This window comes from Neomonachus schauinslandi, chromosome X (assembly GCF_002201575.2).
Source record: "Neomonachus schauinslandi chromosome X, ASM220157v2, whole genome shotgun sequence".
Classification (NCBI taxonomy): domain Eukaryota; kingdom Metazoa; phylum Chordata; class Mammalia; order Carnivora; family Phocidae; genus Neomonachus; species Neomonachus schauinslandi.
This window is the reverse complement of record NC_058419.1, coordinates 81,833,521-81,855,729: the sequence shown is the minus strand read 5'-3', so window position 1 is coordinate 81,855,729 and position 22,209 is coordinate 81,833,521. Positions and strand designations below refer to the sequence as shown.

Sequence of the window (22,209 nt, the reverse complement as noted above, 5' to 3'; positions counted from 1 at the left end):
AAAGTGAAATATCTATATAGCACGTTGAAGTAAACTGAAGAGGATTTAGGGGTACGGGGGTTTGGCGAAAAGAAATTCCTTACATTTCTTTACATTATGCAAATTGTGATGAGGAAAACAAAAAATGCAAAGTTTTAGGCGAGTTATTAAATATTGAATTTGTATACAACTTTTTTGTATACAACTTTCAAGTAAAACATTTTCGGGATTTTTTCATAGCACACTGAACTCACTTCTGGAAACATAACTTTTATTGACTCGTGCAAATTTGTAATGGTCAGCATTCATGCCCACTCCTGAGCCTTTGACTGTGACTGCCTTTATTTATTTTAGGCTAATTTGACTCCTTTATGGACATTTCCATCATGATTTGGTAAAGTAGTTTGTGCTAAGCATCAATGTTCTACATCAAGTTATTGTATTTCCTGGTAAAAACCCAAAGAAAACAAAAGAAACAAATAACCATTAGTACTTTTGACACAGATATAAACTTCTATTGTGACCTGCTACTTCTTGATCTTGAAAAGCCTGTTGATGAAGGTAAGACCGAGTCTGTGGAGGTTGTGCGGCACCATTTGCCTTAATGTCCTCAGTAATTAGCTTGAATGTGTGACACATAGCTGCATGATTCTGCAGGTCAGCAAAGCTCACCTTAAAAGCATTAGCTTTGGGGTCATCAGGTACCATTTTGGTTTCTCTGACACTTTCACACCATACCAACCTTTCTTAAGAAATGCAACAACTAACTGCTTATTCATCCCTGTTTCACCTCCCTTTGATAACTCACTTGTTTTTGCCATGGCCAGGCAGAGACCCAGGTTTTATGCTCGAAATAAATAGCTAATGATCTCTTCTGTCTCTTGTTGGTCATCATCAACAGGAAACTGCTTGCACGACTAGGTGGCAGCAAATGGCCAAAGAGGTTTTTTTGGGGATGGGGAGAGGGTTACTGGTTAAAACTCCTTTCTTATCAATAATCAGAACTTGGATAATTCATAGTCTTTGAATTCTGTGCTTCAAAGATAGGATCCTTTTTAAAATCTAACACTTCTTTTCTTTCAATCAAATGTGATGTTGAAATTTCTTGTAACAAATGCACATGCATTTTGAATCCAACCAAAAATTTTCATTCTGAGTATTTCAAAATAATTGATGAAACTTTTGCCCTAAGTAGACACAGACATTGCTCTACTCATCTTAATAAGTCTTTTTTAGTAGTCAACTTAATAACACCAACTAATTATCACCCAGGGAACCATACATGACCTCACTTCTAAGTTGAAGTTTGGCTTTGAATCCATAAACCTTGACAGTATACTTACATATATTTTTGAGTGTCTTAAAAATTTTTTGATGTAATTTTTTTCATGTGCTCAAAGAGCCATTTGTTGAAATGAGTAAGCATCAAATCTGCAAATGAGAATCATTCACAAAAAAATGCTGAAAATTTTCTTTTAGCTCATAAATCTTTTACAGAATCCTTACACACTTAGGTTTAAAACAATAGAGAAAAGTGTACTGATCCCAAAGCTTCACAGAAATCCAACACACGGGTGGGTAGTACCTTGGATTTAATCAAATTCACCTAGCATCATTTACTGTGGAAATTAGACCTACAGGTAAACTTTTATAGGTGAGTGCTCCTTGGTGCATGAATCTCGGCATTTTCAGAACAAATTCCAGATGTAAACTTCATGCCATCTCAGTAGTCCACAGACTAATGCAGAGTATCCACGATATTAGAAAATATTCATGTATCACTTTGAATATTTCAACCTTAGTTTATTTTGGTGCTTCTTGCATTTCTCTTCGGGCTCTCTGACTAGTACTTTGAACTGAGCACAATTAATCAACATCTAGAGATGCATCAATATAAAATGAAAACCCTTTTGATTCAACAGTCTTCTGAGTTAGTGTCATTTCAGTGGTCCTTTGACCCATCATCACTGTGTCTCCTAATAGCAATAATTGAAAGTGACCTCTTTCCTGTTCTTTTTACTTCACTGGTCCCAAATATGATGTGGACAATTTCCTGGCAGACTGCTAGAACGTTCCTGGCAGAACGCTGAGATACTACTGGGAGGGGCATCTTAGCTTTACTTGTTAATCATGCAATCCTGTCACTAGCTTGTTGAGCTCCATCTAAGAATTTTCTAACCCAAATTAAAAAGAAAAAAGAATGTTCTAACCCATCTCATAAAAGAGCCAGGTTTCTTAATTTGCATTTTGAGATGCTTTTAAAAGTCCAAATATTTCTCTTCGTGAGAGTGTTTCATGGCCAGTTGACCAACATAGCCTACTGGGAAATGAAGTTTCTTTTTTTTAAATCTTTTTAATTTAAATTCAGTTAGCCAACATATAGTGCATCATTAGTTTCAGATGTAGTGTTTATCAGTTGCGTATAACACCCAGTATGAAGTTTCTTTTGATAACTTTTCCACACAAATCGGACATATAGGTTGAGGATGAGAGGGCTTACTTGGCAGCTGGATCCAAATTTGGGACAATCCTTATTAAACTGCTTAAATTAGGGAGATCCTGGAGTTTTTGGAGGGAGACTGTGTCTTGTGAGTCTCCTGATTTTCCAGCTTTAATCAAAAAGTCCATTTTGATGGGAAAAGAAATATCTTAAAAATTAAATCTACTTGAATATGAAGTATTGAAGGGGCCAGCAGATCTTAGTGACTTCTGAAAACTGACTTTTAAAAAAAGCAAATTTGAGGTCTTCTGCATTCTTAAGAGAACAGCACTCTGGAAACAAAGCCTTAAAGGCCTAACTTTCCCTTTAATGAATGAATTCAATTCAACCACAGTCAGGCTTTATTCTTTTATTGACAAATATTTTTACCTAATAACAAAAGGTAATAATTTATTCTGAAATAAATTATGAAATCCCACGAAGAATCAGATTTGGCTAATTTTTAATATTAAAAGCCGGTTGCAAGTAAATCAGTAAATAAACCAAGAAATAATAAAAATTATATTGTAATGTTTTTAAAAGAGTCCTTTTAGAAACACTGTGAAATACTTATGGATGAATGGTATAATAGCTATGCTTCAGAATACTCTGGAAGTGGGGGAAGTGGGTGAGGTTATAGGCAAAACAAGACCCTAAGGGTTGATCGTTGATGAATCTGGGCAATGGGTGCACTGACGTTCATTACAGGACTTGTTTTACTTTTTTATTTTTTATTGAAGATTTTATTTATTTGTCAGAGAGAGTACAAGCAGGGGGAGTGGCAGGCAGTGGGAGAAGCAGGCTCCCCACTGAGCAAGGAGCCCAATGTGGTACTCGATCCCAGGAACCTGGGATCATGATCATGACCTGAGCCGAAGGCAGACGCTTAACCGACTGAGCCACCCAGGCGTCCCTCTTTCTACTTTTTTATATCTGAAATGTTCTAGAAGGAAAAAAGGTTTTCTATAAAGAAGGAACAATTAGGGCAATTAACAAAATAGTTATACTCTCTTTAGGAATGCCTGCTACCATATAATAATAATAATAATAATAATAATAATAATAATAGCAACAGTCATGCAACTATTTTTGTAGAAAAAAAGTTGTGGAAAAATTTAAATAAGGTCAAATTAAAAAGAAAAACAGGTGTTGTACATGTATGGGCAAAACCAAAAAACCTCACTGATGGGCAAGAGTGGCAATCAAAGTAATAATCAGACTATCTGGGATGTTTCAACAGGAAGCAATCCAAACATTTACAACCTCTCTTTGACCCCCTAGAGCCTCTCTTGGTCTGGCTCCCTGCTGTGGCAGGTGCCCACCAGCCAAACAGCTCTGCTAATGTTTCCACCTGTGCCTGAAGGAGTCGGCTGGTATGTGCACGTGTGCGGGTTTGTCTCTGGGTGTAGAGCTGTTGCGGTGTGTGTATATCAAGTAATGTGAGCAAGCTTGTGTGTGTACCCTTGTCTGTGTGTGCAGGAGTGTTCGTATGCATGGGCGGTTTTTCTCTTTGTGATTGGTTATGCTTGCACATTGCAGGGGAGGGTGTGTTGGAGCTGGTACGCTTCTCTGCATAAGTGAGTACGTACATGAATGGGTATCTGTGTACCTGCGCCAGGATGTACATGTCTGTTTTGGTGAGTGTGCCTAATTTATGTGAAAGGGTTTGGATCAGTCAGCCTCGTGTGTTAGAGTATGTACATGTGTGTATATGTGAGCAGTTTGTGCTTGTCTGTTTTTTTCTCCATACAAATATATCTGTGGATATCTGAGGGGCGTTCTGTCTGTGTGTACATACATGTGTGTGTTTGTGTGTGTGTATGCATGTGGCAGGTTTCAAGTGCATGTGAGTATGGTGGCATATGCAAGTGACTTTGAGTGTCATTATGTGTAACAGTATTTGTATGTGATGATATAGGTATGCCACCGTGTACATGCCTGTGTCACAGAAGTTTGTTTGATCATGTGGGAGGATTTGAATAATCAGGTAGATTGTATGTATGAGTCTCTGTATGAGTAGGTTTGCATATGTGTATCTATCTGTCAGGATTTGAGTGTTCATTTGTGTGTGTGCGTGTATGTGTGTGTGTGTTAGGGGAGTTTTAATTGTGGGTTTATGAGCCATTACACGTGCGTGTGTGTCTGAGTGTGTGTATATGATCAGTTGTCAGCCCTCTCATACCTAACACCCTCTTTTATGTAACATATTTTGTAACACCCCTTTACTATATAGACATGAAGTTCTTAGATAATATAATCTCTCTGCACATATAATTTCAAAAGAAAACCCATATAGTATTTCATACGATATGCATATTGTATTAACTCTAATACAAATTAATTAAAAGAAAGTGATTTATAAGGTAGTAATTTGTATTTTGATATGTGAATGTTTGGGCATGGCACTCCCCAGGAAATTCAAAAAGGTAGTTAGAGGCTTGTAACATCTTAGGAATAAATGTGGATTTGGAAGGGGAAAAATCAGAAACTGCCCCTTGCTCAAAGTGCAGGAAAATGACAGGCAAAGGCCTAGGGGTGAGATTTTCCGAAATAGTTGACAGCTCAAAGAAAGTGCTCCCCCAAACAAAGTGCAGTCTCCTCTGGACTTGACAGCTATATTCCTGAGTAATTCAGGTTATATTAAACTAGAGGGAAATTTGTATTTATATGTGAAATAGAGTTATTAGGTTCAAGGTTCGGTTCATTACAAACCCAAAGTCCTAGGGCATTCGGGACACATGTTGACTGTGTGGGACTGCCCCACACATCACTGGATGGCCAGCATCCTTGCCCTGGACCCCTAAATGTTAGAAGGACGACCTACACCCCAGCGTTGTGGCAACCAAAAATGCTCCTGCGGTTTTCCAAAATGTCCCCTAGGGGGCAGTAACGTCTCAGTTGAAGACGATGCACCGGTTTAGACAGGGTGTATACACTGTGCCTGCGGAAGAAGGCCCCATAGACCCTATGCCGTGTGTGCGCATGCGGGCGAGGCCATGTCCCTGTGTGTGAGCCGGTTGCTGTCCCTAGGTCTCCATAGCAGGAGCCTATGTGTCTGTGAGCTTGTGTGTAGCTGCGTATCTTTCTGAGGGCGTCTGGGCACGCGCAGGTGTGTATGTGTTCTGTGCGTGTGCTCACACTTTTAGCCTGGGACGGGCCCAAGCTGTGGCTGCCAGTCTGCTCAGAAGAACCCTCTCCTCACTTGTAGAGTCGCCCCAGCTTTCCAGGCAACACCAGGGTTTTGTTCGTTTACTGCTATTGTTTTGTGTTGTTTTGTTGCATTTTAGTGTGTGTTTTTTTGGTTTGGTTTGCTTTGCTTTCACTGAGACTCTGGGCTACAAATTATCCACCTTCTGGATCTTAGTGTGTTTCCCTGTGTCTCCCTCTCCATCTTTATTTCTGCTTCTCTCTGTCTCTATCTCTGCCTCTCTCCCAGCCTCTTTATCTCTCTATTGTTCTCTCTTTCTTTCCTGGCATTGTCCCTCTCCTATCTCTGTCTTTGTCTCTCTCTTTCTCCCTCCCTCCTTCCCTCTCTCCCTTTGTCTCTGTCACTTTTCTCTCTCTCTCTCCCTCCTTCTCTGTCTCTCTGTCTCTGTCTCTACTTTTCTGTCTCTATTTCTCTTTCTACTCTGTTTCTATGTGTGTCTCTCTTTTTTTCACTCTTCTCCTTTTGGTCTCTATTTCTGTCTCTTCCTGTTTGTGTGGAAGGCCTGCTCCCCTTTCTCTGTTTATTTCTCCCCCTTTCCCTCCTATGTCTCTGTCTCTCTCTCGCAAACCTCTCTCCTCTGTCACTCTCTGTGTGTCTCTCTGATTCTCTTTTATATTCAATCTCTCTCTGTCTCTAATGCTTTCCCCCTGCTTCCCCTCAAGGCTAAGGAGTATGTGTGTGCATGTGTGTACAAATTTACACACACCCAGCGGTCAGCTGGTCCACAGTTCTGTGGGAGCTATCAGGCCTTGAGGGGGCTGAAAGGGGGCCCACCAACCCCACTTCTCCCAAGCCCCTGCCCTAGCACCTTCTCATGGCCTATTGGCACTGTGTCTGAGACTTCGGGGTACCATCAAAAAAGCTTGGCCCCTGGTGGCTGTGGCAGGCCAGGTTGGAGCGAGCTGGGAAACAATACCGAGGGGTGACTTCCTGGGAGGGAGAGGGTAGAAAGGTTCCACTCAGCCCCATGTCCCTCAACCTCAAGCCCATCCCAGCCCCAACAGTAGTTTTGAGCTTCTCCAGCTTGCTTCCTTCCCTCTGGGACCTATCATGTTACGTTATCACACTCCTCCCCCGCTAGCCCCCAGCTCACACACACCAGGAACCCTCCTGTTCCCCTCCCCGCAAGCTTGGCCCGTGCCCTCCCACTCCTGTACTGCCCAGGCTGCCTTTCAGCAAATCCCACCTGGATGCCTCCAGGCAGCCCTCCCTGAGCCACCAGCCCCTTTAGTCCCTCAGCCAATTGATATGGCAGCCTTTGACTGAGGGCCTACTGTGCTATGCACTGCTCTTCTAGAGGAGAGTATCTGAGTCTCTACTCCCTGCCCTTGTGGAGCTTTCATTCTAATAGGGAGAGACAGGCAATAAACTGAATTTTAAGTAAATTATATAGTGCATGAGAAGAGATAGTTCTACAAAGAAAAATAAAGCAGGGCAAGGGACACAGAGTGCTATTAGTTCTCACCTGAATTACTGCAGGAGCCTCCTGTGTAGTCTCCCTACTTCCACCTTTGCCCTACCTGGTCTGTGCTCCCCACAGCAGCGAGGGGGATCCTTTTCAACCCCAAGTCATATCACATCTCACCTCTGCTCCCATGGCTCCCCTCTCAGAGTAAAAGTCACAGTCTTCACCATGGCCTACATGATCTGGCCTCACCGCCTTTCTGACCTTAAGTCCCACTGCTTTCTGATCACTCACTCCGTTCCCTGCACAGTAGCCCCCTTGCTCTTCCCAAATACACCACGTGTGATCCCACCTCAGGGCCTTTGCGCTAGCTGTTCCCTCTGCCTGGACTTCTCTTCTCTCCAATAACCACATGGCTCACTCTCATCTCCTTTAAGTCTTTGCTTAGATGACACCGCCTCCGTGAAGCCTTCCCTGTCCGTTTCATCTAAAAGTATACCTCCCCCACCCCTAGCACTTCCTATCCCCTTTCCCTCCTTTACTTTTCTTTTTAGGAACTTATCATCATCTGACCTCCTATACTTCACCTATATATCTTCCTTATCATCTAGAATATCAGCTCCGTAAGGGCAGGGATCCTTTTCTATCTGGTTCACAGCTGTGTCCCCAGTGCCTGGCATACAGTAGATGCTCAATAAATCGCTTTTCAATGAATGAATGCACACAAGCACACTCATATCTTTATATTCACAATACTCCCTGCCCCACTTAAAATAAAAACCCAAGTCCTTATCATGGCCCACAGCCCTAAACAGTCTGGCTCCAGACACTTCTGTGACTTCACTTTCTACCACTGTCTCCCCTCCCCGCCCTTTTCCAACCACACTGGTCTTCCCACTCTTTCTTGAGCATGCTAAGCGCATTCCTGATCATGAATAAAAAAGCTCATTTAATGGGTGGCTACCAGCATTAACAAAAAGTCGTGAAATAGAATAGAACTAACGGGGTACATTACACATAGGATCAGTACTGTTTTGTGAAACTTTTGGTTCAGTTATGTGGGCACGTATGTGTATGTGTACCAGGTTGTGATGTAAAATGTTTGGCTTACTATGGGTAGCAGTCAAAAAAGTTTGAAGAACATAACCTTAGGGCTTTGCAAAGGGGGAGAAGAGCCGCACCAACACCCCCGCCCCACAGACCCCCCCCCAAGGGAGGAAACAGGTAACGGAGGACATCCAGAGAGGTGAAGCAGCCCCCTCCCCCAGCAGGGAGGGGGTAGGAGGAGTAGTGGGCCAGGGGCAGGGCCTGACACCAGCCGGGGAGTAAGTGCGGAGACCGTGTAGACCCACTAACACTGCCCTTTCTGTTTCTTCCTCACCTTTCTTTCCATCTGTTTCTCGCTGTCTCTTTTTCTTGTGTTTCTCTCTCTCTCCCTCTCTTTCTCTCTCCATCTCTATCTCTGTCTTCCCTTTCCCTCTCTCCCTGTCTCTGGTTCTGTTTCTTCTTATCTCTTCTCATTCTCATTCCCCCATTTCCCTCTCAATTTGTATCCATTTATATCTTTGTCACCATTTTTGTTCTGTTCTCTCCTTTCTCACTCTGTCTCTGTGCCTCTGTCCACGTTTTTCTCTCTGGCTCTCTCCTGCCGGCATCTCTCTGTCTCTCTCTGTCTGCGTCTCCCCCATTATCCCCATTTGCAGGTGCAGCCCAACAGGACAACTGATGGAGTCCTCCAGGGCCCATCGAATACCGGACTGGCTGATCCCGTAGGGCTGGGAGCAGCCCCCGCCCCTCAGGATGGCCAACACTACCGGAGAGCCCGAAGAGGTGAGCGGCGCACTGTCCCCACCATCGGCATCAGCTTACGTGAAGCTGGTGCTGCTGGGACTGATCATGTGCGTAAGCCTGGCGGGCAACGCCATCTTGTCCCTGCTGGTGCTCAAGGAGCGTGCCCTGCACAAGGCTCCTTATTACTTTCTGCTGGACCTGTGCCTGGCCGATGGCATACGCTCTGCCGTCTGCTTCCCCTTTGTGCTGGCTTCTGTGCGCCACGGCTCCTCATGGACCTTCAGTGCGCTCAGCTGCAAGATTGTGGCCTTTATGGCCGTGCTCTTTTGCTTCCATGCGGCCTTCATGCTGTTCTGCATCAGCGTCACCCGCTACATGGCCATCGCCCACCACCGCTTCTATGCCAAGCGCATGACACTCTGGACATGCGCAGCTGTCATCTGCATGGCCTGGACCCTGTCTGTGGCCATGGCCTTCCCACCCGTCTTTGATGTGGGCACCTACAAGTTTATCCGCGAGGAGGACCAGTGCATCTTTGAGCATCGCTACTTCAAGGCCAATGACACGCTGGGCTTCATGCTTATGTTGGCTGTGCTCATGGCAGCTACACATGCTGTCTATGGCAAGCTGCTCCTCTTCGAGTATCGTCACCGCAAGATGAAGCCAGTGCAGATGGTGCCCGCCATCAGCCAGAACTGGACATTCCATGGCCCTGGGGCCACTGGCCAGGCTGCTGCCAACTGGATCGCTGGCTTTGGCCGTGGGCCCATGCCACCAACCCTGCTGGGTATCAGGCAGAATGGGCACGCAGCCAGCCGGCGGCTGCTGGGCATGGACGAGGTCAAGGGTGAAAAGCAGCTGGGCCGTATGTTCTACGCGATCACACTGCTCTTCTTGCTCCTCTGGTCACCCTACATCGTGGCCTGCTACTGGCGAGTGTTTGTGAAAGCCTGTGCCGTGCCCCACCGTTACCTGGCCACCGCTGTTTGGATGAGCTTCGCCCAGGCTGCTGTCAACCCGATCGTCTGCTTCCTGCTCAACAAGGACCTCAAGAAGTGCCTGAGGACTCATGCCCCCTGCTGGGGCACAGGAGGTGCCCCGGCTCCCAGAGAACCCTACTGTGTCATGTGAAGCAAGCTGGTAGGCAGACAGGCAGGGAGAAGGTCATGGCTACCGTGATGGGGCCAGCAGTAAGGGAAGGGTGGGCCCCATACAGGAGCCTTTCTGAGCTCCAGCCCTAGCCCCTCGAACCACCCGGAATCGAGGCACCTTTGCCAACAGCTCCCCAGGTTTGGAGACTGGGGTGGGGGACTGGGAAAGAGGCGTTTCTAATGCTGTGGGGCCTGTCTCCGCTGCCTCCTTCTCCACTTCTACAATCTCTCTCCTTTCCTCTCTCTCTCTCTCTCTCTCTTTCTTTCTCTCTCTTTCATCCTCTCTCTCTCAGAAGTGACAATTCAGAAAAAGAAACTAAGACTGAGAATGCAGGTTTTTCTACTAACAGCTGAGGAGACAGGCTTTCTTGCTTTAATGTCTCTCCTTCTGACATAGTCCAGAAGTGGGAAATTTGTCCTGTAAAATAGACTTCCAGAGCTCTTATTGCCCCCTCTGCTCCCATGCACCCTCCCCTTCCGAGTCCTTTAGCAAGGGCTGGATGTTTAAGGAGAAATTCATCTGCTGACAACCAGGACCAAAGGGGGTGCTGAGTCCCCAGGGAGCAGAGACGTTTAATTGCTATGTTGTGTGCAATGTTGTTTTAAGCTAACCCTGGTCCCAAGCCTGGTTTCCTGTCCCTCCCCACCATGTCCAGACCTCCCAAGTGTTTCTTGAGCATCTGTTCAAGAAGCCAGGAGGGGAGGGAGAAGGACCCCTGGGATGGGCCCAGGCTAGGTGAAGAACAGGATGTGAGCTGCACGCCTCGAGCTGAAGAGACCCGAGCTTGGCTGCATTCTTTCGAGCTGCCTCCTGGATCCCCAGCCCCCAACTCTTCTTCCTGAGGATGGAAATCCACTCCAGCCCCACTAGGGCTGATGTGGGTGCCATACAGGCAGGAGCATTCCCCCAGGGAAGTGTAGGGAGAGAGCCAAACTCCCCAGAGTAACTGGATCCCAGCACCTGGGGTCAGAGCAGAACCAACCCCAGAATTGTCTCCTGGGTTCACACTATTCTCCTGAGGATGAAAAGTTGGGGGGTGGCCTTGGTATAACACACAGTGATATAAGCTCCAAGGCACTGTGGACTTGAGTCTATTCCTATCTGACCTCTTTTTGTCCCCTTCAAGCCTCGGGGGCCTCAAGCCCCTCTTGGTAGCCCTTGGCCTTCTGGGCCCTCAGCCCCCAACTTCCTTCCCCTGAACAGTCCTTCTCCTCCTTCCTTCCTCCACCCAAAGTGGAGCAGACTGCAGCCAGATTCTCCAGGTGGGAGAGCCCAAGCCTCCCTCCCAGGGCAGAGTCCACTCTGGGCTCACATCACTGCCAGTTCTTATGGACTGGTGAGCCAAGCTGGCATTCCTTTGCCTGGCCTTGCCCGGATTTTTTGTCCCCCTCTCGTTTCCTGGGGGAGGGGGAGATCTGTATTTATCTACCCCCTTTCCCTTCCTGATAGAAACCGTTGTCCTAAGCTCCCTCCCTACCCCCACGACAGCCCCAGAACTGGGGAAGCCTTGACCCTAGAGGAATGGGGAGGGCACTCTAGGCAGGAGAGACATGAATGAGCCTGGCTGTGGAGTGGCCCTGGAAAGGCAGGCCAGAGTGGCTGAGAGGCTGGGGTGGAGGGTACCTGTTCTCTCAGTGATAGAGATGGGGGTGCCTTTCCCAGGGAATGGGGTGGGGGGAACCACAGGGGTGGGAGTAGGTAGGGTACATTCTGGAGGGTTTTCCTCCATTTCTTTTTTCTAACTGCCTGGATTCACCATTGGATTTTGTAAATGGAAAACTGAAAAGAACAATGCTATATTGGATGTTTTCTCTTTCTGACTCTGTGTGTGTGTGTGTGTGTGTGTGTGTGTGTGTGTGTGTGTCCTGTCTGCATGACCACATGTGGGGAGGTATGGTCAAGTGGGACTGTGTCTGTGTGACTTTGTGTGGGGAGGCACCACTGCCTGGTGCACACATGTGAGCAAATGCCTGTATGTGGAGACATATGGCGCACACACACACATACATGTATGCACCTAATTGAAAGGAGACAAACTAGAGTTATGTGCCTGCAGTAGGAAGTAGAGTGGTTGGAGAAAAGAATTTTAAAACCGTACGTATGTATGCAGCAAGAGGGTAGACTCCCATCCCATAAAATCTTCCTCCTTTGGCCCAGGCTCTGAACATGGGGGGACAGGATACTTGAGAACCCCATCTCTTCCCAAAGCCTGGAGCCCCCGGGTACCATTCCAACTCCTGTATCAGTCTCCTCTCCAAAATGCAAACAAGGTGTTCCTGAAAGTGGACCACTTTGGAGAATAGGCACTGGGAATTGGGGATCAAACCTGAATGGGGAACTAACAGGGTTAGAAAATGCCCCCTACAAAGTAATGGCTTCTGGAGGGACTGCTCAGTCGGGGATGGGAGCCCTTCTGAAGAGTCCACTGTATACCGCTGGGACTTTGGTAAGCTTTGACTAAATTCAGAGGAGGGATGTTACAGGGGGGATAAACCTAAGCCTGGGAGTCTACCCAGCTAGCCTGCTCCCTGGGCACTCAATTTACTATTTATTTACTTATTCTCTCAGGTGCACAGAATTGAGTTGACCATACTCCTCAGTTCTTGGCACACTACATCATCGTTGGCCCATGCGAGTCCCTTTTATTCTTTGTTTTGTTTTGTTTCTTCCCCTTCATCACCCATCCCTGATCCAATACCCCCTCCCACATAGGCACCCACTCTCGTGTATTTAATGTATGTCCTTCCAATTCACCGTTCATGTGTTTATTTACATATATGTGTATCTGTGAAAAATATATGGTATTGTTATGTGTTTTGATTTACATAAACAGTATTGTACTATAAATCTTGTTCTGTTTCTTTTTTCACTCAACATTCTGTTCTTGAGAGATTCAGCCTTGTTGCTGTACGTAGATCTAATTCATTCTAGTGGTCCATCTTCTACATATACCACATTTTTCTTATCCATTCCCCTGGTGATGGGTCTCTAGGTTGCCTCCAATTTCCTGCCACCACAGAAAGGCTGCAATGGGCAGTTTCCTACGTGTCTTAAGGATGCCCAATTTAGAGGAGAGGAAACCGAAACTCAGAGAGAGGCAGTGATTTGGTTAGGGCTACAAAGTGAGGAGCACACCCGTGATGTGAATCCCAGACCAAAGCCAGAACCCCACCACCATGCGTCAGGAAAGACCATCAATCTGACCCCCCAAAATCTAAAATGCAATTAAAACGGCATACACTGAGGAAAGGATTGGAAGGAGGGCAAGTATCGAGTGGACGAAGAGATAGAAAACTCTAGAAAAATCTGGCGGACGAACGGAACCACAATCATTTTAATGACGCAGAGGAAGTTACTTTCGTGTGTGTGATTATTTCTAGAGCCATTTTGCAGAGATACAGAACGCCGCGTCAAACTCTGGCCCCAGATCAAAGGTCCTAGGTTTCTAAATTCCAGGCTCCTTTAGGGCAACCCTAGCCCCGTGATGTGGCCACAGGGACAAACGCCGGGAAGAGAGGAAGGGGCAGATTTAAGAAGTGCGTAGTTGTTGAGGGGAGGGCAGAGAAGGGGGAAAACGACACCGAGGCTCTCCCAATTTTATTTGAGCACATCCTGCTCAGAGCCTGCGTTTGATTTTTGTTTTGTTTTTTGGTCTTCATAGCCACTGGTACTTTTCCCATTGGATAAAACGCTGGAAGGGTGAGGGAGAGGGGCTTCTTCCCCTCAGCTTTCCTTGAGGCCAATCGCCCTGCAGTGTCCCTCTCGTCGCTGGGGGAGTCAGCCCGATGATTGGCGGGCCCGAGAGGAGCCAATCGGAAAGCGATGAGGTGTGGTGTTGGCAAGCAGATTGCGTGAGAGCGGGCAGAGGTCGAGGGAGTGCGAGCGTCTCGGCGGAGGCTGGCAGCCAATGGAGAGGCAGAACGGGCCCTTTGCGTCAGGGAGGGGGCGGGTCCTGGACGCTTGGCGCGGAGGGAGTAGGGCAGGCGCTGTGGGAGGGAACGCCAGAGCGAGGCTGTGAGGAGAGCTGCTCGCGTGAGGTGCTGCGGCTGAGCTTCAGGTGTGAGAGGCAGCGGCGGCCTGGCTGAGAGCGAAGGGGCGAGTGTGAGCCCCTGACCTGTGAGCGCGGTCACCATGGACCGCCAGGATGAGGGGCCTCCGGCCAAGGCCCGCCGCCTGAGTAGCTCAGAGCCGTCTCAGCACGACCAGCTGCCGCTGCCGCCTCCGCCGCCTCCGCCGCCGCTCCTGCGACTGCCCCTACCTCCACCCGAGCAGCGCCCGAGGCTCCGGGAGGAAACCGAGGCGGCACAGGTGCTGGCTGACATGAGGGGGGTGGGCCTGGGCCCCGCTCTGCCCCCACCGCCGCCCTATGTCATTCTGGAGGAGGGAGGGATCCGTGCGTACTTCACCCTGGGTGCTGGGAGTCCCGGCTGGGAGCCTGCGATGGAGTCAGGGTATGGGGGGGCGCCCCCTCCCACGGAGAGCCTAGAAACCTTCTCTCCTTCGGAGGCTTCTGGGGGAAGTCTGGAAATTGACTTTCAGGTTATAGAGCCCAGCAGTTTTGCCGGAGAGAAGGCCCTAGAAACCTGTAGCGCAGGGGAGTGGGGGTACCAGAGGTTAGCCGGTCCGAGGGGGAAGGAAGAGGCTATCATCATAGTGGAAGATGACGACGAGGATGAAAAGGAGAGTGTGAGGAAGAGGAGGAGGAGGAGGAAGAGGAAGCAGAGGAAGATGAAAAAGGAAAGCAAGGAGAGGAATGCCGAGAAGATAGAGTGCATCCTGCAGGCACTGGAAAACATTCAACTGGACCTGGAGGCGGTGAACATCAAGGCAGGCAAGGCCTTCCTCCGTCTGAAGCGCAAGTTCATCCAGATGCGAAGACCCTTCCTGGAGCGCAGAGACCTCATCATCCAGCATATCCCAGGCTTCTGGGTCAAAGCAGTATCCTTGTCATCTATATTCATGGGCTAGGAGCCCATGACAAAATGGGGGGGGGAGGTGGGGGGGGGAAGGGTGTGGGGGTGGACCCTTATTGGAAAAATGACTAGGTTTGGTGGAGGAGGAATGGAAGGAGAGGGGCAAAACATCAGAGAAGCTGGACTAGATAGAGATGGTGAAGGGGGAGAGGGGCACACAGCATAAAACCTGGGCCACAGATGGGGAAGAGGGGAGAGGAGGAACATAATATAAAAAAAAAAATGGATCACAGGCAGTGAAATGGGGAGGGTAACAGAAGGGCACACAGCAGAAAAATTAGACCAGAGATGGTGAAAGGAGGAGGGGAGGGACACACAGAAGATGAACTGACTCAGATATGGTGAAGAGGGAGGGGAAGGTCACATAGCAGAGAAATTGCCCAGAAAGGGTGCCTAAGTCACACCTGGCTCTGCAAGGTTAGGTCTCTGCTTAGATACGAGGGAGACCCCAGTCCTGGCTGGAGAGATGGGGGATAGAAAGGGGCTCCAGCCCCTAAAGGGTCAGGCAAAGGAGTACCTAGAAGTGGAGATCAAGGAGTTAAATGGAGGAAATAAGAGAGTAAGAAGAATCTCATTCACTATTGGTAAAAAGCTTATCTCTGGGGCACGTACATACATACATGCAACATGTTAGGAACACGGGCTTAACTTCCTGGGGGAATTACATGGATATAGACCATTGGCGCACTCCTACAAAGTATCACATGATCACAGGCTGTCAGCACTCAGGCACACACAGTATTTTGTGGCCACAGGTCCTCAGCCTGCAGACACACAGCATCACTTGGACACAAACCCTCAGACCCAGATACACAATATCATGTGGACCCAGACCTATAACACCCAAATAACATCATGTGACTCCAGGCCCTCAGCAACCAGATATAACATCACTAGGGCATGGGCCTTTAGCCCCCAGACACACAATGTCTTCTGAATACAAACTCTCAGCACCCAGGGACACAACATCACAGAGACGTAGACCCTTAGCACCCAGACACACAGCAAATATGAACCAAGGCAAGGCAACCTAATACAGAGGTTTGACATCACATAAACACAGGCTCACCACATAGTATCATGGGAAGAAAAGTCCACTTGCTCCACACACATCACATCAACACAGAGGGAATTCTGTTCCAGCCTCTCTTTTGCTCTGCCCTGCCTGGCCTTCCCTCCCTCCTTCTCTCATTGAACAGTCACTCCTTGACCTAAACTGCTCCCTCCATCAGTTCCTCAACCACCCCAAAATTTCAATCTTGATCAACCGACGTGATGAAGACATTTTCCGCTACTTGACCAATCTGCAGGTCAGGCCAAAGATACATTTTTACTAGGATTGGGCAAAGGATCTGGCCCTTGGAGGTGAGGGGGGTGGGGTGGGAGGGGCCTTGGTGTGGTGGGTATTCCAACGTTACCTATACCCTGAGCAGGTACAGGATCTCAGACATATCTCCATGGGCTACAAGATGAAGCTGTACTTCCAGACAAACCCCTACTTCACAAACATGGTGATTGTCAAGGAGTTCCAGCGCAACCGCTCTGGTAAGAGGCAGTCCTAGGGAAAATCCACACCCCCACCCCATCTGTCCTTGTCCGCTGCCCTCTCCATAGCCTCCTTTCCCCCCAGGCCGGCTGGTGTCTCACTCCACTCCAATCCGCTGGCACCGGGGCCAGGAACCCCAGGCCCGCAGGCACAGGAACCAGGACACCAACCACAGCTTCTTCAGCTGGTTCTCAAACCACAGCCTCCCAGAGGCTGACAGGATTGCTGAGGTGGGGCCCCTCCTGGCATTGCCAGAGAAAGCCTTGCTAGGCTTGCCTCTGGATGCTTGGCGAATTGGGAGTAGGCTCTGGGGCTTGTACTCATAACTCTGTTCCCCTTCCCCCCACCCACCCTCTCTTTCAACAGATTATCAAAAACGACCTGTGGGTTAACCCTCTGCGCTACTACATGATGGGAGAAGGGGGCTACAGGGCAAACAAAAAGAAGCAAGAAAAGGAAGAAAGGTGATGGGGGTTTGGTGGCTGAGAGGTGGTTTGTTAGGGATGGGACAAAGATTAGGCTAATGTCACACAGGATTTATAGAGCCAAAGGGACCTTTGAGAGAATCCAGTCCAATATGTTTTTTTTTTTTAAAGAATTTTTTATTTATTCATTTGAGACAGATACAGAGAGAGAGTAGGAGCAGTGGGGAGAGGCAGGGGGAGAGGGAGAAGCAGACTCCCCGCTGAGCAGGGAGCCTGATGCAGGGCTTGATCCCAGGACCTGGAGATCATGACCTGAGCCAAAGGCAGACGCTTAACGACTGAGCCACCCAGGCGCCCCCAGTCCAAGATGTTTTACAAGTGGGGAATGATGCCCATAAATGGGGTGTGATTGGCCTGAGGTCATGTAGTCAGGAGCAGAAATGGGACTTTCCCCACCCTAACCTCATCCCTGGGATCCCTTGTAGCCTGCTGGCTCCCCAGTTACTACCTTTCAGTGTCTGCCTTGCCTTCCACCAACCCTATACTCAACCTCAGCCTTCTCCACAGTAAAAACAGGGACAAGTGTGAGGTGGTGATCCTGGAAGACTCTGATGACTATCATGTAATGGAAGACATTATCAGCGAGACCTCAGATAGCGATGGTATCACCGACAATGAGACCATTCATGACGTCAAGATCTCTGACTTCATGGAGACCACCGACTGCTTTGAGACCACTGACAATGAGATAACTGACATTAGCGAGAGTCTCTGTGACAGTGAGAGCCCTGACCACAATGAGAGCCCTGACAACGAGACCACCGACAACAATGAGAGCCCTGATGACAACGAGACCACTGATAATAATGAGAGCTCTGATGACAACGAGACCACCGACAACAATGAGAGTGCCGATGACAACAACGAAAATCCTGACAACAATGAGAACCCTGATGAAAACAGCGAGAACCCTGAGGACAACACTGATGACAATGAAGAGAACCCTGATGACAATGAAGAGAATACTGATGACGATGAAAACCCTGATGGTGACGAGAACCCTGATGGTGATGATGAGAACCCCAAAGGTGGCAACCATTGCAGCAATGGCAACAACCAGGACAGCAGCGACAGTGACAATGAAGGAGACAATGAGGGCAGTGATGATGAAGATAATGACGGCAATGAAGGCGACAACGAAGGCAGTGATGATGATGGCAATGAAGGTGACAATGAAGGCAGCGATGATGATGACAGAGACATCGAAGATTACAAGAATGACATTGATGATCCTGACAAGGATCAGGATAACAGCAACAACCAGGATGACTATGAGGATGAGGTAGAGAACATCTCTGAAGAAGAATCATCAGTGGAGGAGGAAGAAGAGGGCAGTGAGGAAGGTGAGCCTAGAGCCCCTCTTGTCTTCCCTCCTTTTCTCTTCTCAGAAAAGCTGGCCAGGGTCAAGGCATCAAGGCATGAATACAGTCTGCTCTTGTGGAGAAAAGAAGCATTTTGTGCGACTTTTTAAATAAAGCAAGGCCAGGGAACCTTTAACTTACAAATGTAGCAGAACCAAAGAAATAGATTCCATTTCTAGGTGGTGGGTAGATAGGTTGTAACAGAGCAAAAGACACAGGAAGAGTGAAGAGATAGGAGAAGGTGGGTAGAAAACTGAGAAGGACAGGCTCACACACAGAAAGAGGGGGGAAGTGACAAACATAATTCAGCATACTCTGTACGCAGGCAAGGGTTTCAGGGAACTCTCAGGCTTGTTTGTCTTTTGGGAGGATTCTTCACTAGTCCTGAAAACTGCTTCTCACAAAAACGTCCAGTAGTCAGTTATGTTGGGGACATACTGCATACATTAATATTCTCAGGTAGAGTCACATGTACATGCACCTTAAAGGCTCTGAAAAGTCCTGCTGTAAGAAACCCATTTAAACATTGTGGAACCCAGCATTTCCCAAACTTCTTGACCACAGAAGCTATTGTTTACTCTTCACCAAAGCATGCATTTTAGAAAATGCTGAGGAAGGCTTGCATGTGGGGGTTTGAGGGAGAAGGCAGTATTTAAGATGACTTCCAGGTTTGGTCTGGCCTGGATGACTGGCAAACAGAGGTGCCATTTCTTAGGATGGGGAATGACATGGTGGCAGGATTGATGAGATGCAGGGAGGAACATCGGGTTGGAAAGGCTTGTCAGACATAAGATACAGGTAGCCCAGGCAGGTGATTGGTTATATGTCTGGGAAGTCAGAAGATGTAAGTAAAGGGGGTAACAAGCCAGAGCAGAATCCTAGCCCTGGATTCTGGGACCAGTTAGCATTAATGAAGTGTTTACTATGTGCCAGGCACTATTCTAAATGATTTACTTATTTTATTAATTCATTTGATCCTCACAGCAACTCTTAAGAGGTAGGTGCTATTATGGATGAGGAAAGTGAGGCTCTTGAGAGGGTAGAATTAGGAAGAGAACTGAGTCATGGAACGTTCTCAGAAGGCGGGGATTGTCAGCAGTATCCAGTGCTGCTGAAAGGTCAGGTAAAATGAGGACTGGGATGTGTCCATTGGATTTAGGGCTATGACCTTGGCAAGAGTAGTTTCAATATATTAGTGGGGGCAGAGCCAGACCCACAGTGAAATAGGAGGGAATGAGCAAGGGGCAAGGCAGTAGAGTCAAACCTTAGCTAGGAAGGTATTGGTAGAGGGTGGGCAAGGGAGATGTTTGAGCCTGGCTGTGGGCAGGCAGACCTTGGAGAGGCGGGCCCCTGGGGGAGGTAGAAGGAGCTGGAAGACCAACCACTCCTGGGGGTTTTGGCCATGGGGTCTCTGGCAAACTTCCATTGAGGACAGGGGCAAGGAAGAAGGCATTGAATGAGTGAGTAAATTCAATGTAGACATATATTCAGTTAGAGTAGGGAAACAAGGAGTTGCCACCGGATGGCATCTTCTTTCAGAGAAGGGGAGGAAGCGCTATCTGCCCAGCCCTAGGGTAGGAGTGGGGGTGGGGAATTGGGCTAAAGAAGACAGACTGGGCCTGTTTGGATCAGACTGTGGAGAAGGAGGGGAGCTGCCTTGGAATGAACAGAACGTTTATTCAGCTGAGGTCAGAGCTCAGGAAGACACACACATTAACACATTACAGGGGGAGAAAAAGCGACTTTCAGAGATGTATCAATTTTGATAGGCCAGAGACAGGGAGCCCACCCTGCTTTCCTGCTTCCCTTCCACTCCTCCCTCACTCCAGGCTTGCTTGAGTGTACACACATACACACACATGACAGACAGACACACACACACACACACACACCAAGCAGAGGTGCTTAGCAAGTGTTCCAGGCCCCCAAAACCCTGGCTATGGGCTCTGTTCCCTGTTAAGAGTGCTATCCTCTAGCTTCCAGAACTGTGTGAAGATAAATTTCTATTGTTTAAACAAACAACAAAAAAAGAATGACATCTACCTGTTCATCTAATAACCCTCCGGTTTTCCCCTCCTTGCCTCTCTCCCTCCTTGCAGACAGTGAACAAGAAGGGGAGGAGAGCGATAATGAGGATGGAAGCGATAATGAGGATGGAAGCGACGAGGAAGGGATCGAAGAAGACTCAGAAGGAGGAGAAGACTCTGAAGATTCCGACATGGAGGAGGTGCTTCAGGTCCAAAATGCTTGGGCCAACCCGGGGAAGAGGGGCAAAACTGGATAAACATTTTACCCTTGCAGGGGATGCCTCTCTGTATCCCCCTCCCCCTGCCCCATTTGCCCTCCCCCTCAGCTAGGGCCGCGCGGCCCCACATTGCACTTCTGGGGGGTGACCGACTTCGTACACGGGTTAAAAGTTTATTTTTATGGTTTAGTAATTGCAGAGTTCTTATTTTGGGGGGAGGGAAAGGGGGATTCCCCCTTCCTTTTGGCCCTCCTCCCCTGCAGGCTTCTGTGTGCTGCTAAACGTATTTATTGTGATGCCTTGGTCAGGGCCCCTCTATCCCCCTCCTCGTGCTGTGTGGAGTGGACACCCTTGATCCCGAAGCGGGGAGGGCCGCTGTGGCCTTGGGGGGCTCTGCTGCCACCATGTTCTCCCAAGCCTCTCTTTCCCTCCATCCCTCGCGCCCCCCCCCCCACGCTGTGCCCACTAGCCCGCCTTGGTGTCTATGCAAGGCCGCTTGTCATTGCGGTGTTCCTACCCCCCCTCCCCCAGAAGCCCCTCCTTGTTCCTTGTGAACCTTGGTAATCCTAATAAAATTCTGAGCAAATTCAACGTGCTGCTTCTAGTCTTTTGTCCTGCTTGGCGAGCCATCCCCAGGAGCCACTCTCTCTTCCACAGACCCTCAAATCGCTGTCTCCTCTATGCATTGGTCTGCAAGATGGTGGTGTGTGGGTGGGGGGGGGGGGATGTTTGGCTTTCTCGGGGAGAGCTCTGCAGGCCGCAGAGGTGTTGCGTCAGACCAATGCGGACCATCCTGGCCAATGGCAGGGCGAGGCTGAGAAAGCCCCACCCCCTACCAGCGGCAGCAATGGACCCCGGCAGGTAGCAAACAGCTTCCCACGCCATCCCCTCTTGCGCAGGCGCACAGAAACGCCCTGCGCCCTAGAATATCCATTTGTTCAGTGATTCATCTTTTTATTTATCGTGCGTCAAACCTTTCCTCAGGCCTAGTGTGAGCTGGGCATGGGGAGCCATTGGAATCCATTTTTCTCATTTGCATGTAGTTTTTAAAAAATGATAATCTGTCAAGACATTACATCCTAATAATGCAGGAATGCTCTCCCGTTTTAGAGGGTGCAGGATTCCTGGAACTGGGCCTGGAAGAGAAGGCAAGAAAAGATGGCTCGAGCCAAAGAGTGCATAGAGAGAAGGGGAAAGCAGAGGGAAATTACTAGGTAGCTGTGTGATGGGGTGGGGGAGGGGTCGGGAGTTGGGTGTCTGAAAGGCAGAGCTTGGAAAGGCTTACTTGTTTTAGATTTTGGATAGAGTAACTTTATTTCGGCGGACATCAGAAATACCTCCAGATTCTTTGTGGCTCATAATGATAACTTAAACAAATATACAGGTTGGTCTTCTGCAATATACCTCCAGAATTTTCCATCCAACGCCCATGTTTTAATGGAAAGCGTCAGATACAGTCAGATTTCCGTTTCGGAGAATGCCCTCTGCTGGATGCCAGGAGAATGGATTGGAGGGAGGGAGAGCAGTGAGGAAATTGACGCTATCCTCAGGTGAGAATGGTGTAATGGGCGGATATGGGAGGTTT

The 22,209-nt window shown here is 48.3% G+C and overlaps 2 protein-coding genes across 3 annotated transcripts; both read left to right on the top strand.

Moving 5' to 3' along the window:
- The first annotated feature begins 8,871 nt into the window (after nt 1–8,871).
- GPR173 (G protein-coupled receptor 173) lies at nt 8,872–10,063 on the top strand. Its single transcript, XM_021698574.1, has one exon. It carries the CDS (start codon nt 8,872–8,874, stop codon nt 9,991–9,993), a length of 1,122 nt encoding a protein of 373 aa, XP_021554249.1. The 3' UTR covers nt 9,994–10,063.
- A 3,931-nt stretch (nt 10,064–13,994) lies between these two features.
- Nucleotides 13,995–21,209, top strand: TSPYL2 (TSPY like 2). 2 transcript variants are annotated; one of them, XM_044911702.1, is made up of 7 exons: nt 13,995–14,952; nt 16,220–16,297; nt 16,421–16,532; nt 16,618–16,763; nt 16,900–16,997; nt 17,526–18,352; nt 20,494–21,209. In XM_044911702.1, exons 1-7 carry the CDS (start codon nt 14,146–14,148, stop codon nt 20,661–20,663), a joined length of 2,238 nt encoding a protein of 745 aa, XP_044767637.1. In that variant the 5' UTR covers nt 13,995–14,145; the 3' UTR covers nt 20,664–21,209. The 2 variants fall into 2 exon arrangements, with proteins under 2 accessions (XP_044767637.1, XP_021554369.1); XM_021698694.1 differs by having other exon boundaries at nt 17,526–18,361; nt 20,479–21,209.
- Nucleotides 21,210–22,209: the final 1,000 nt, after the last annotated feature.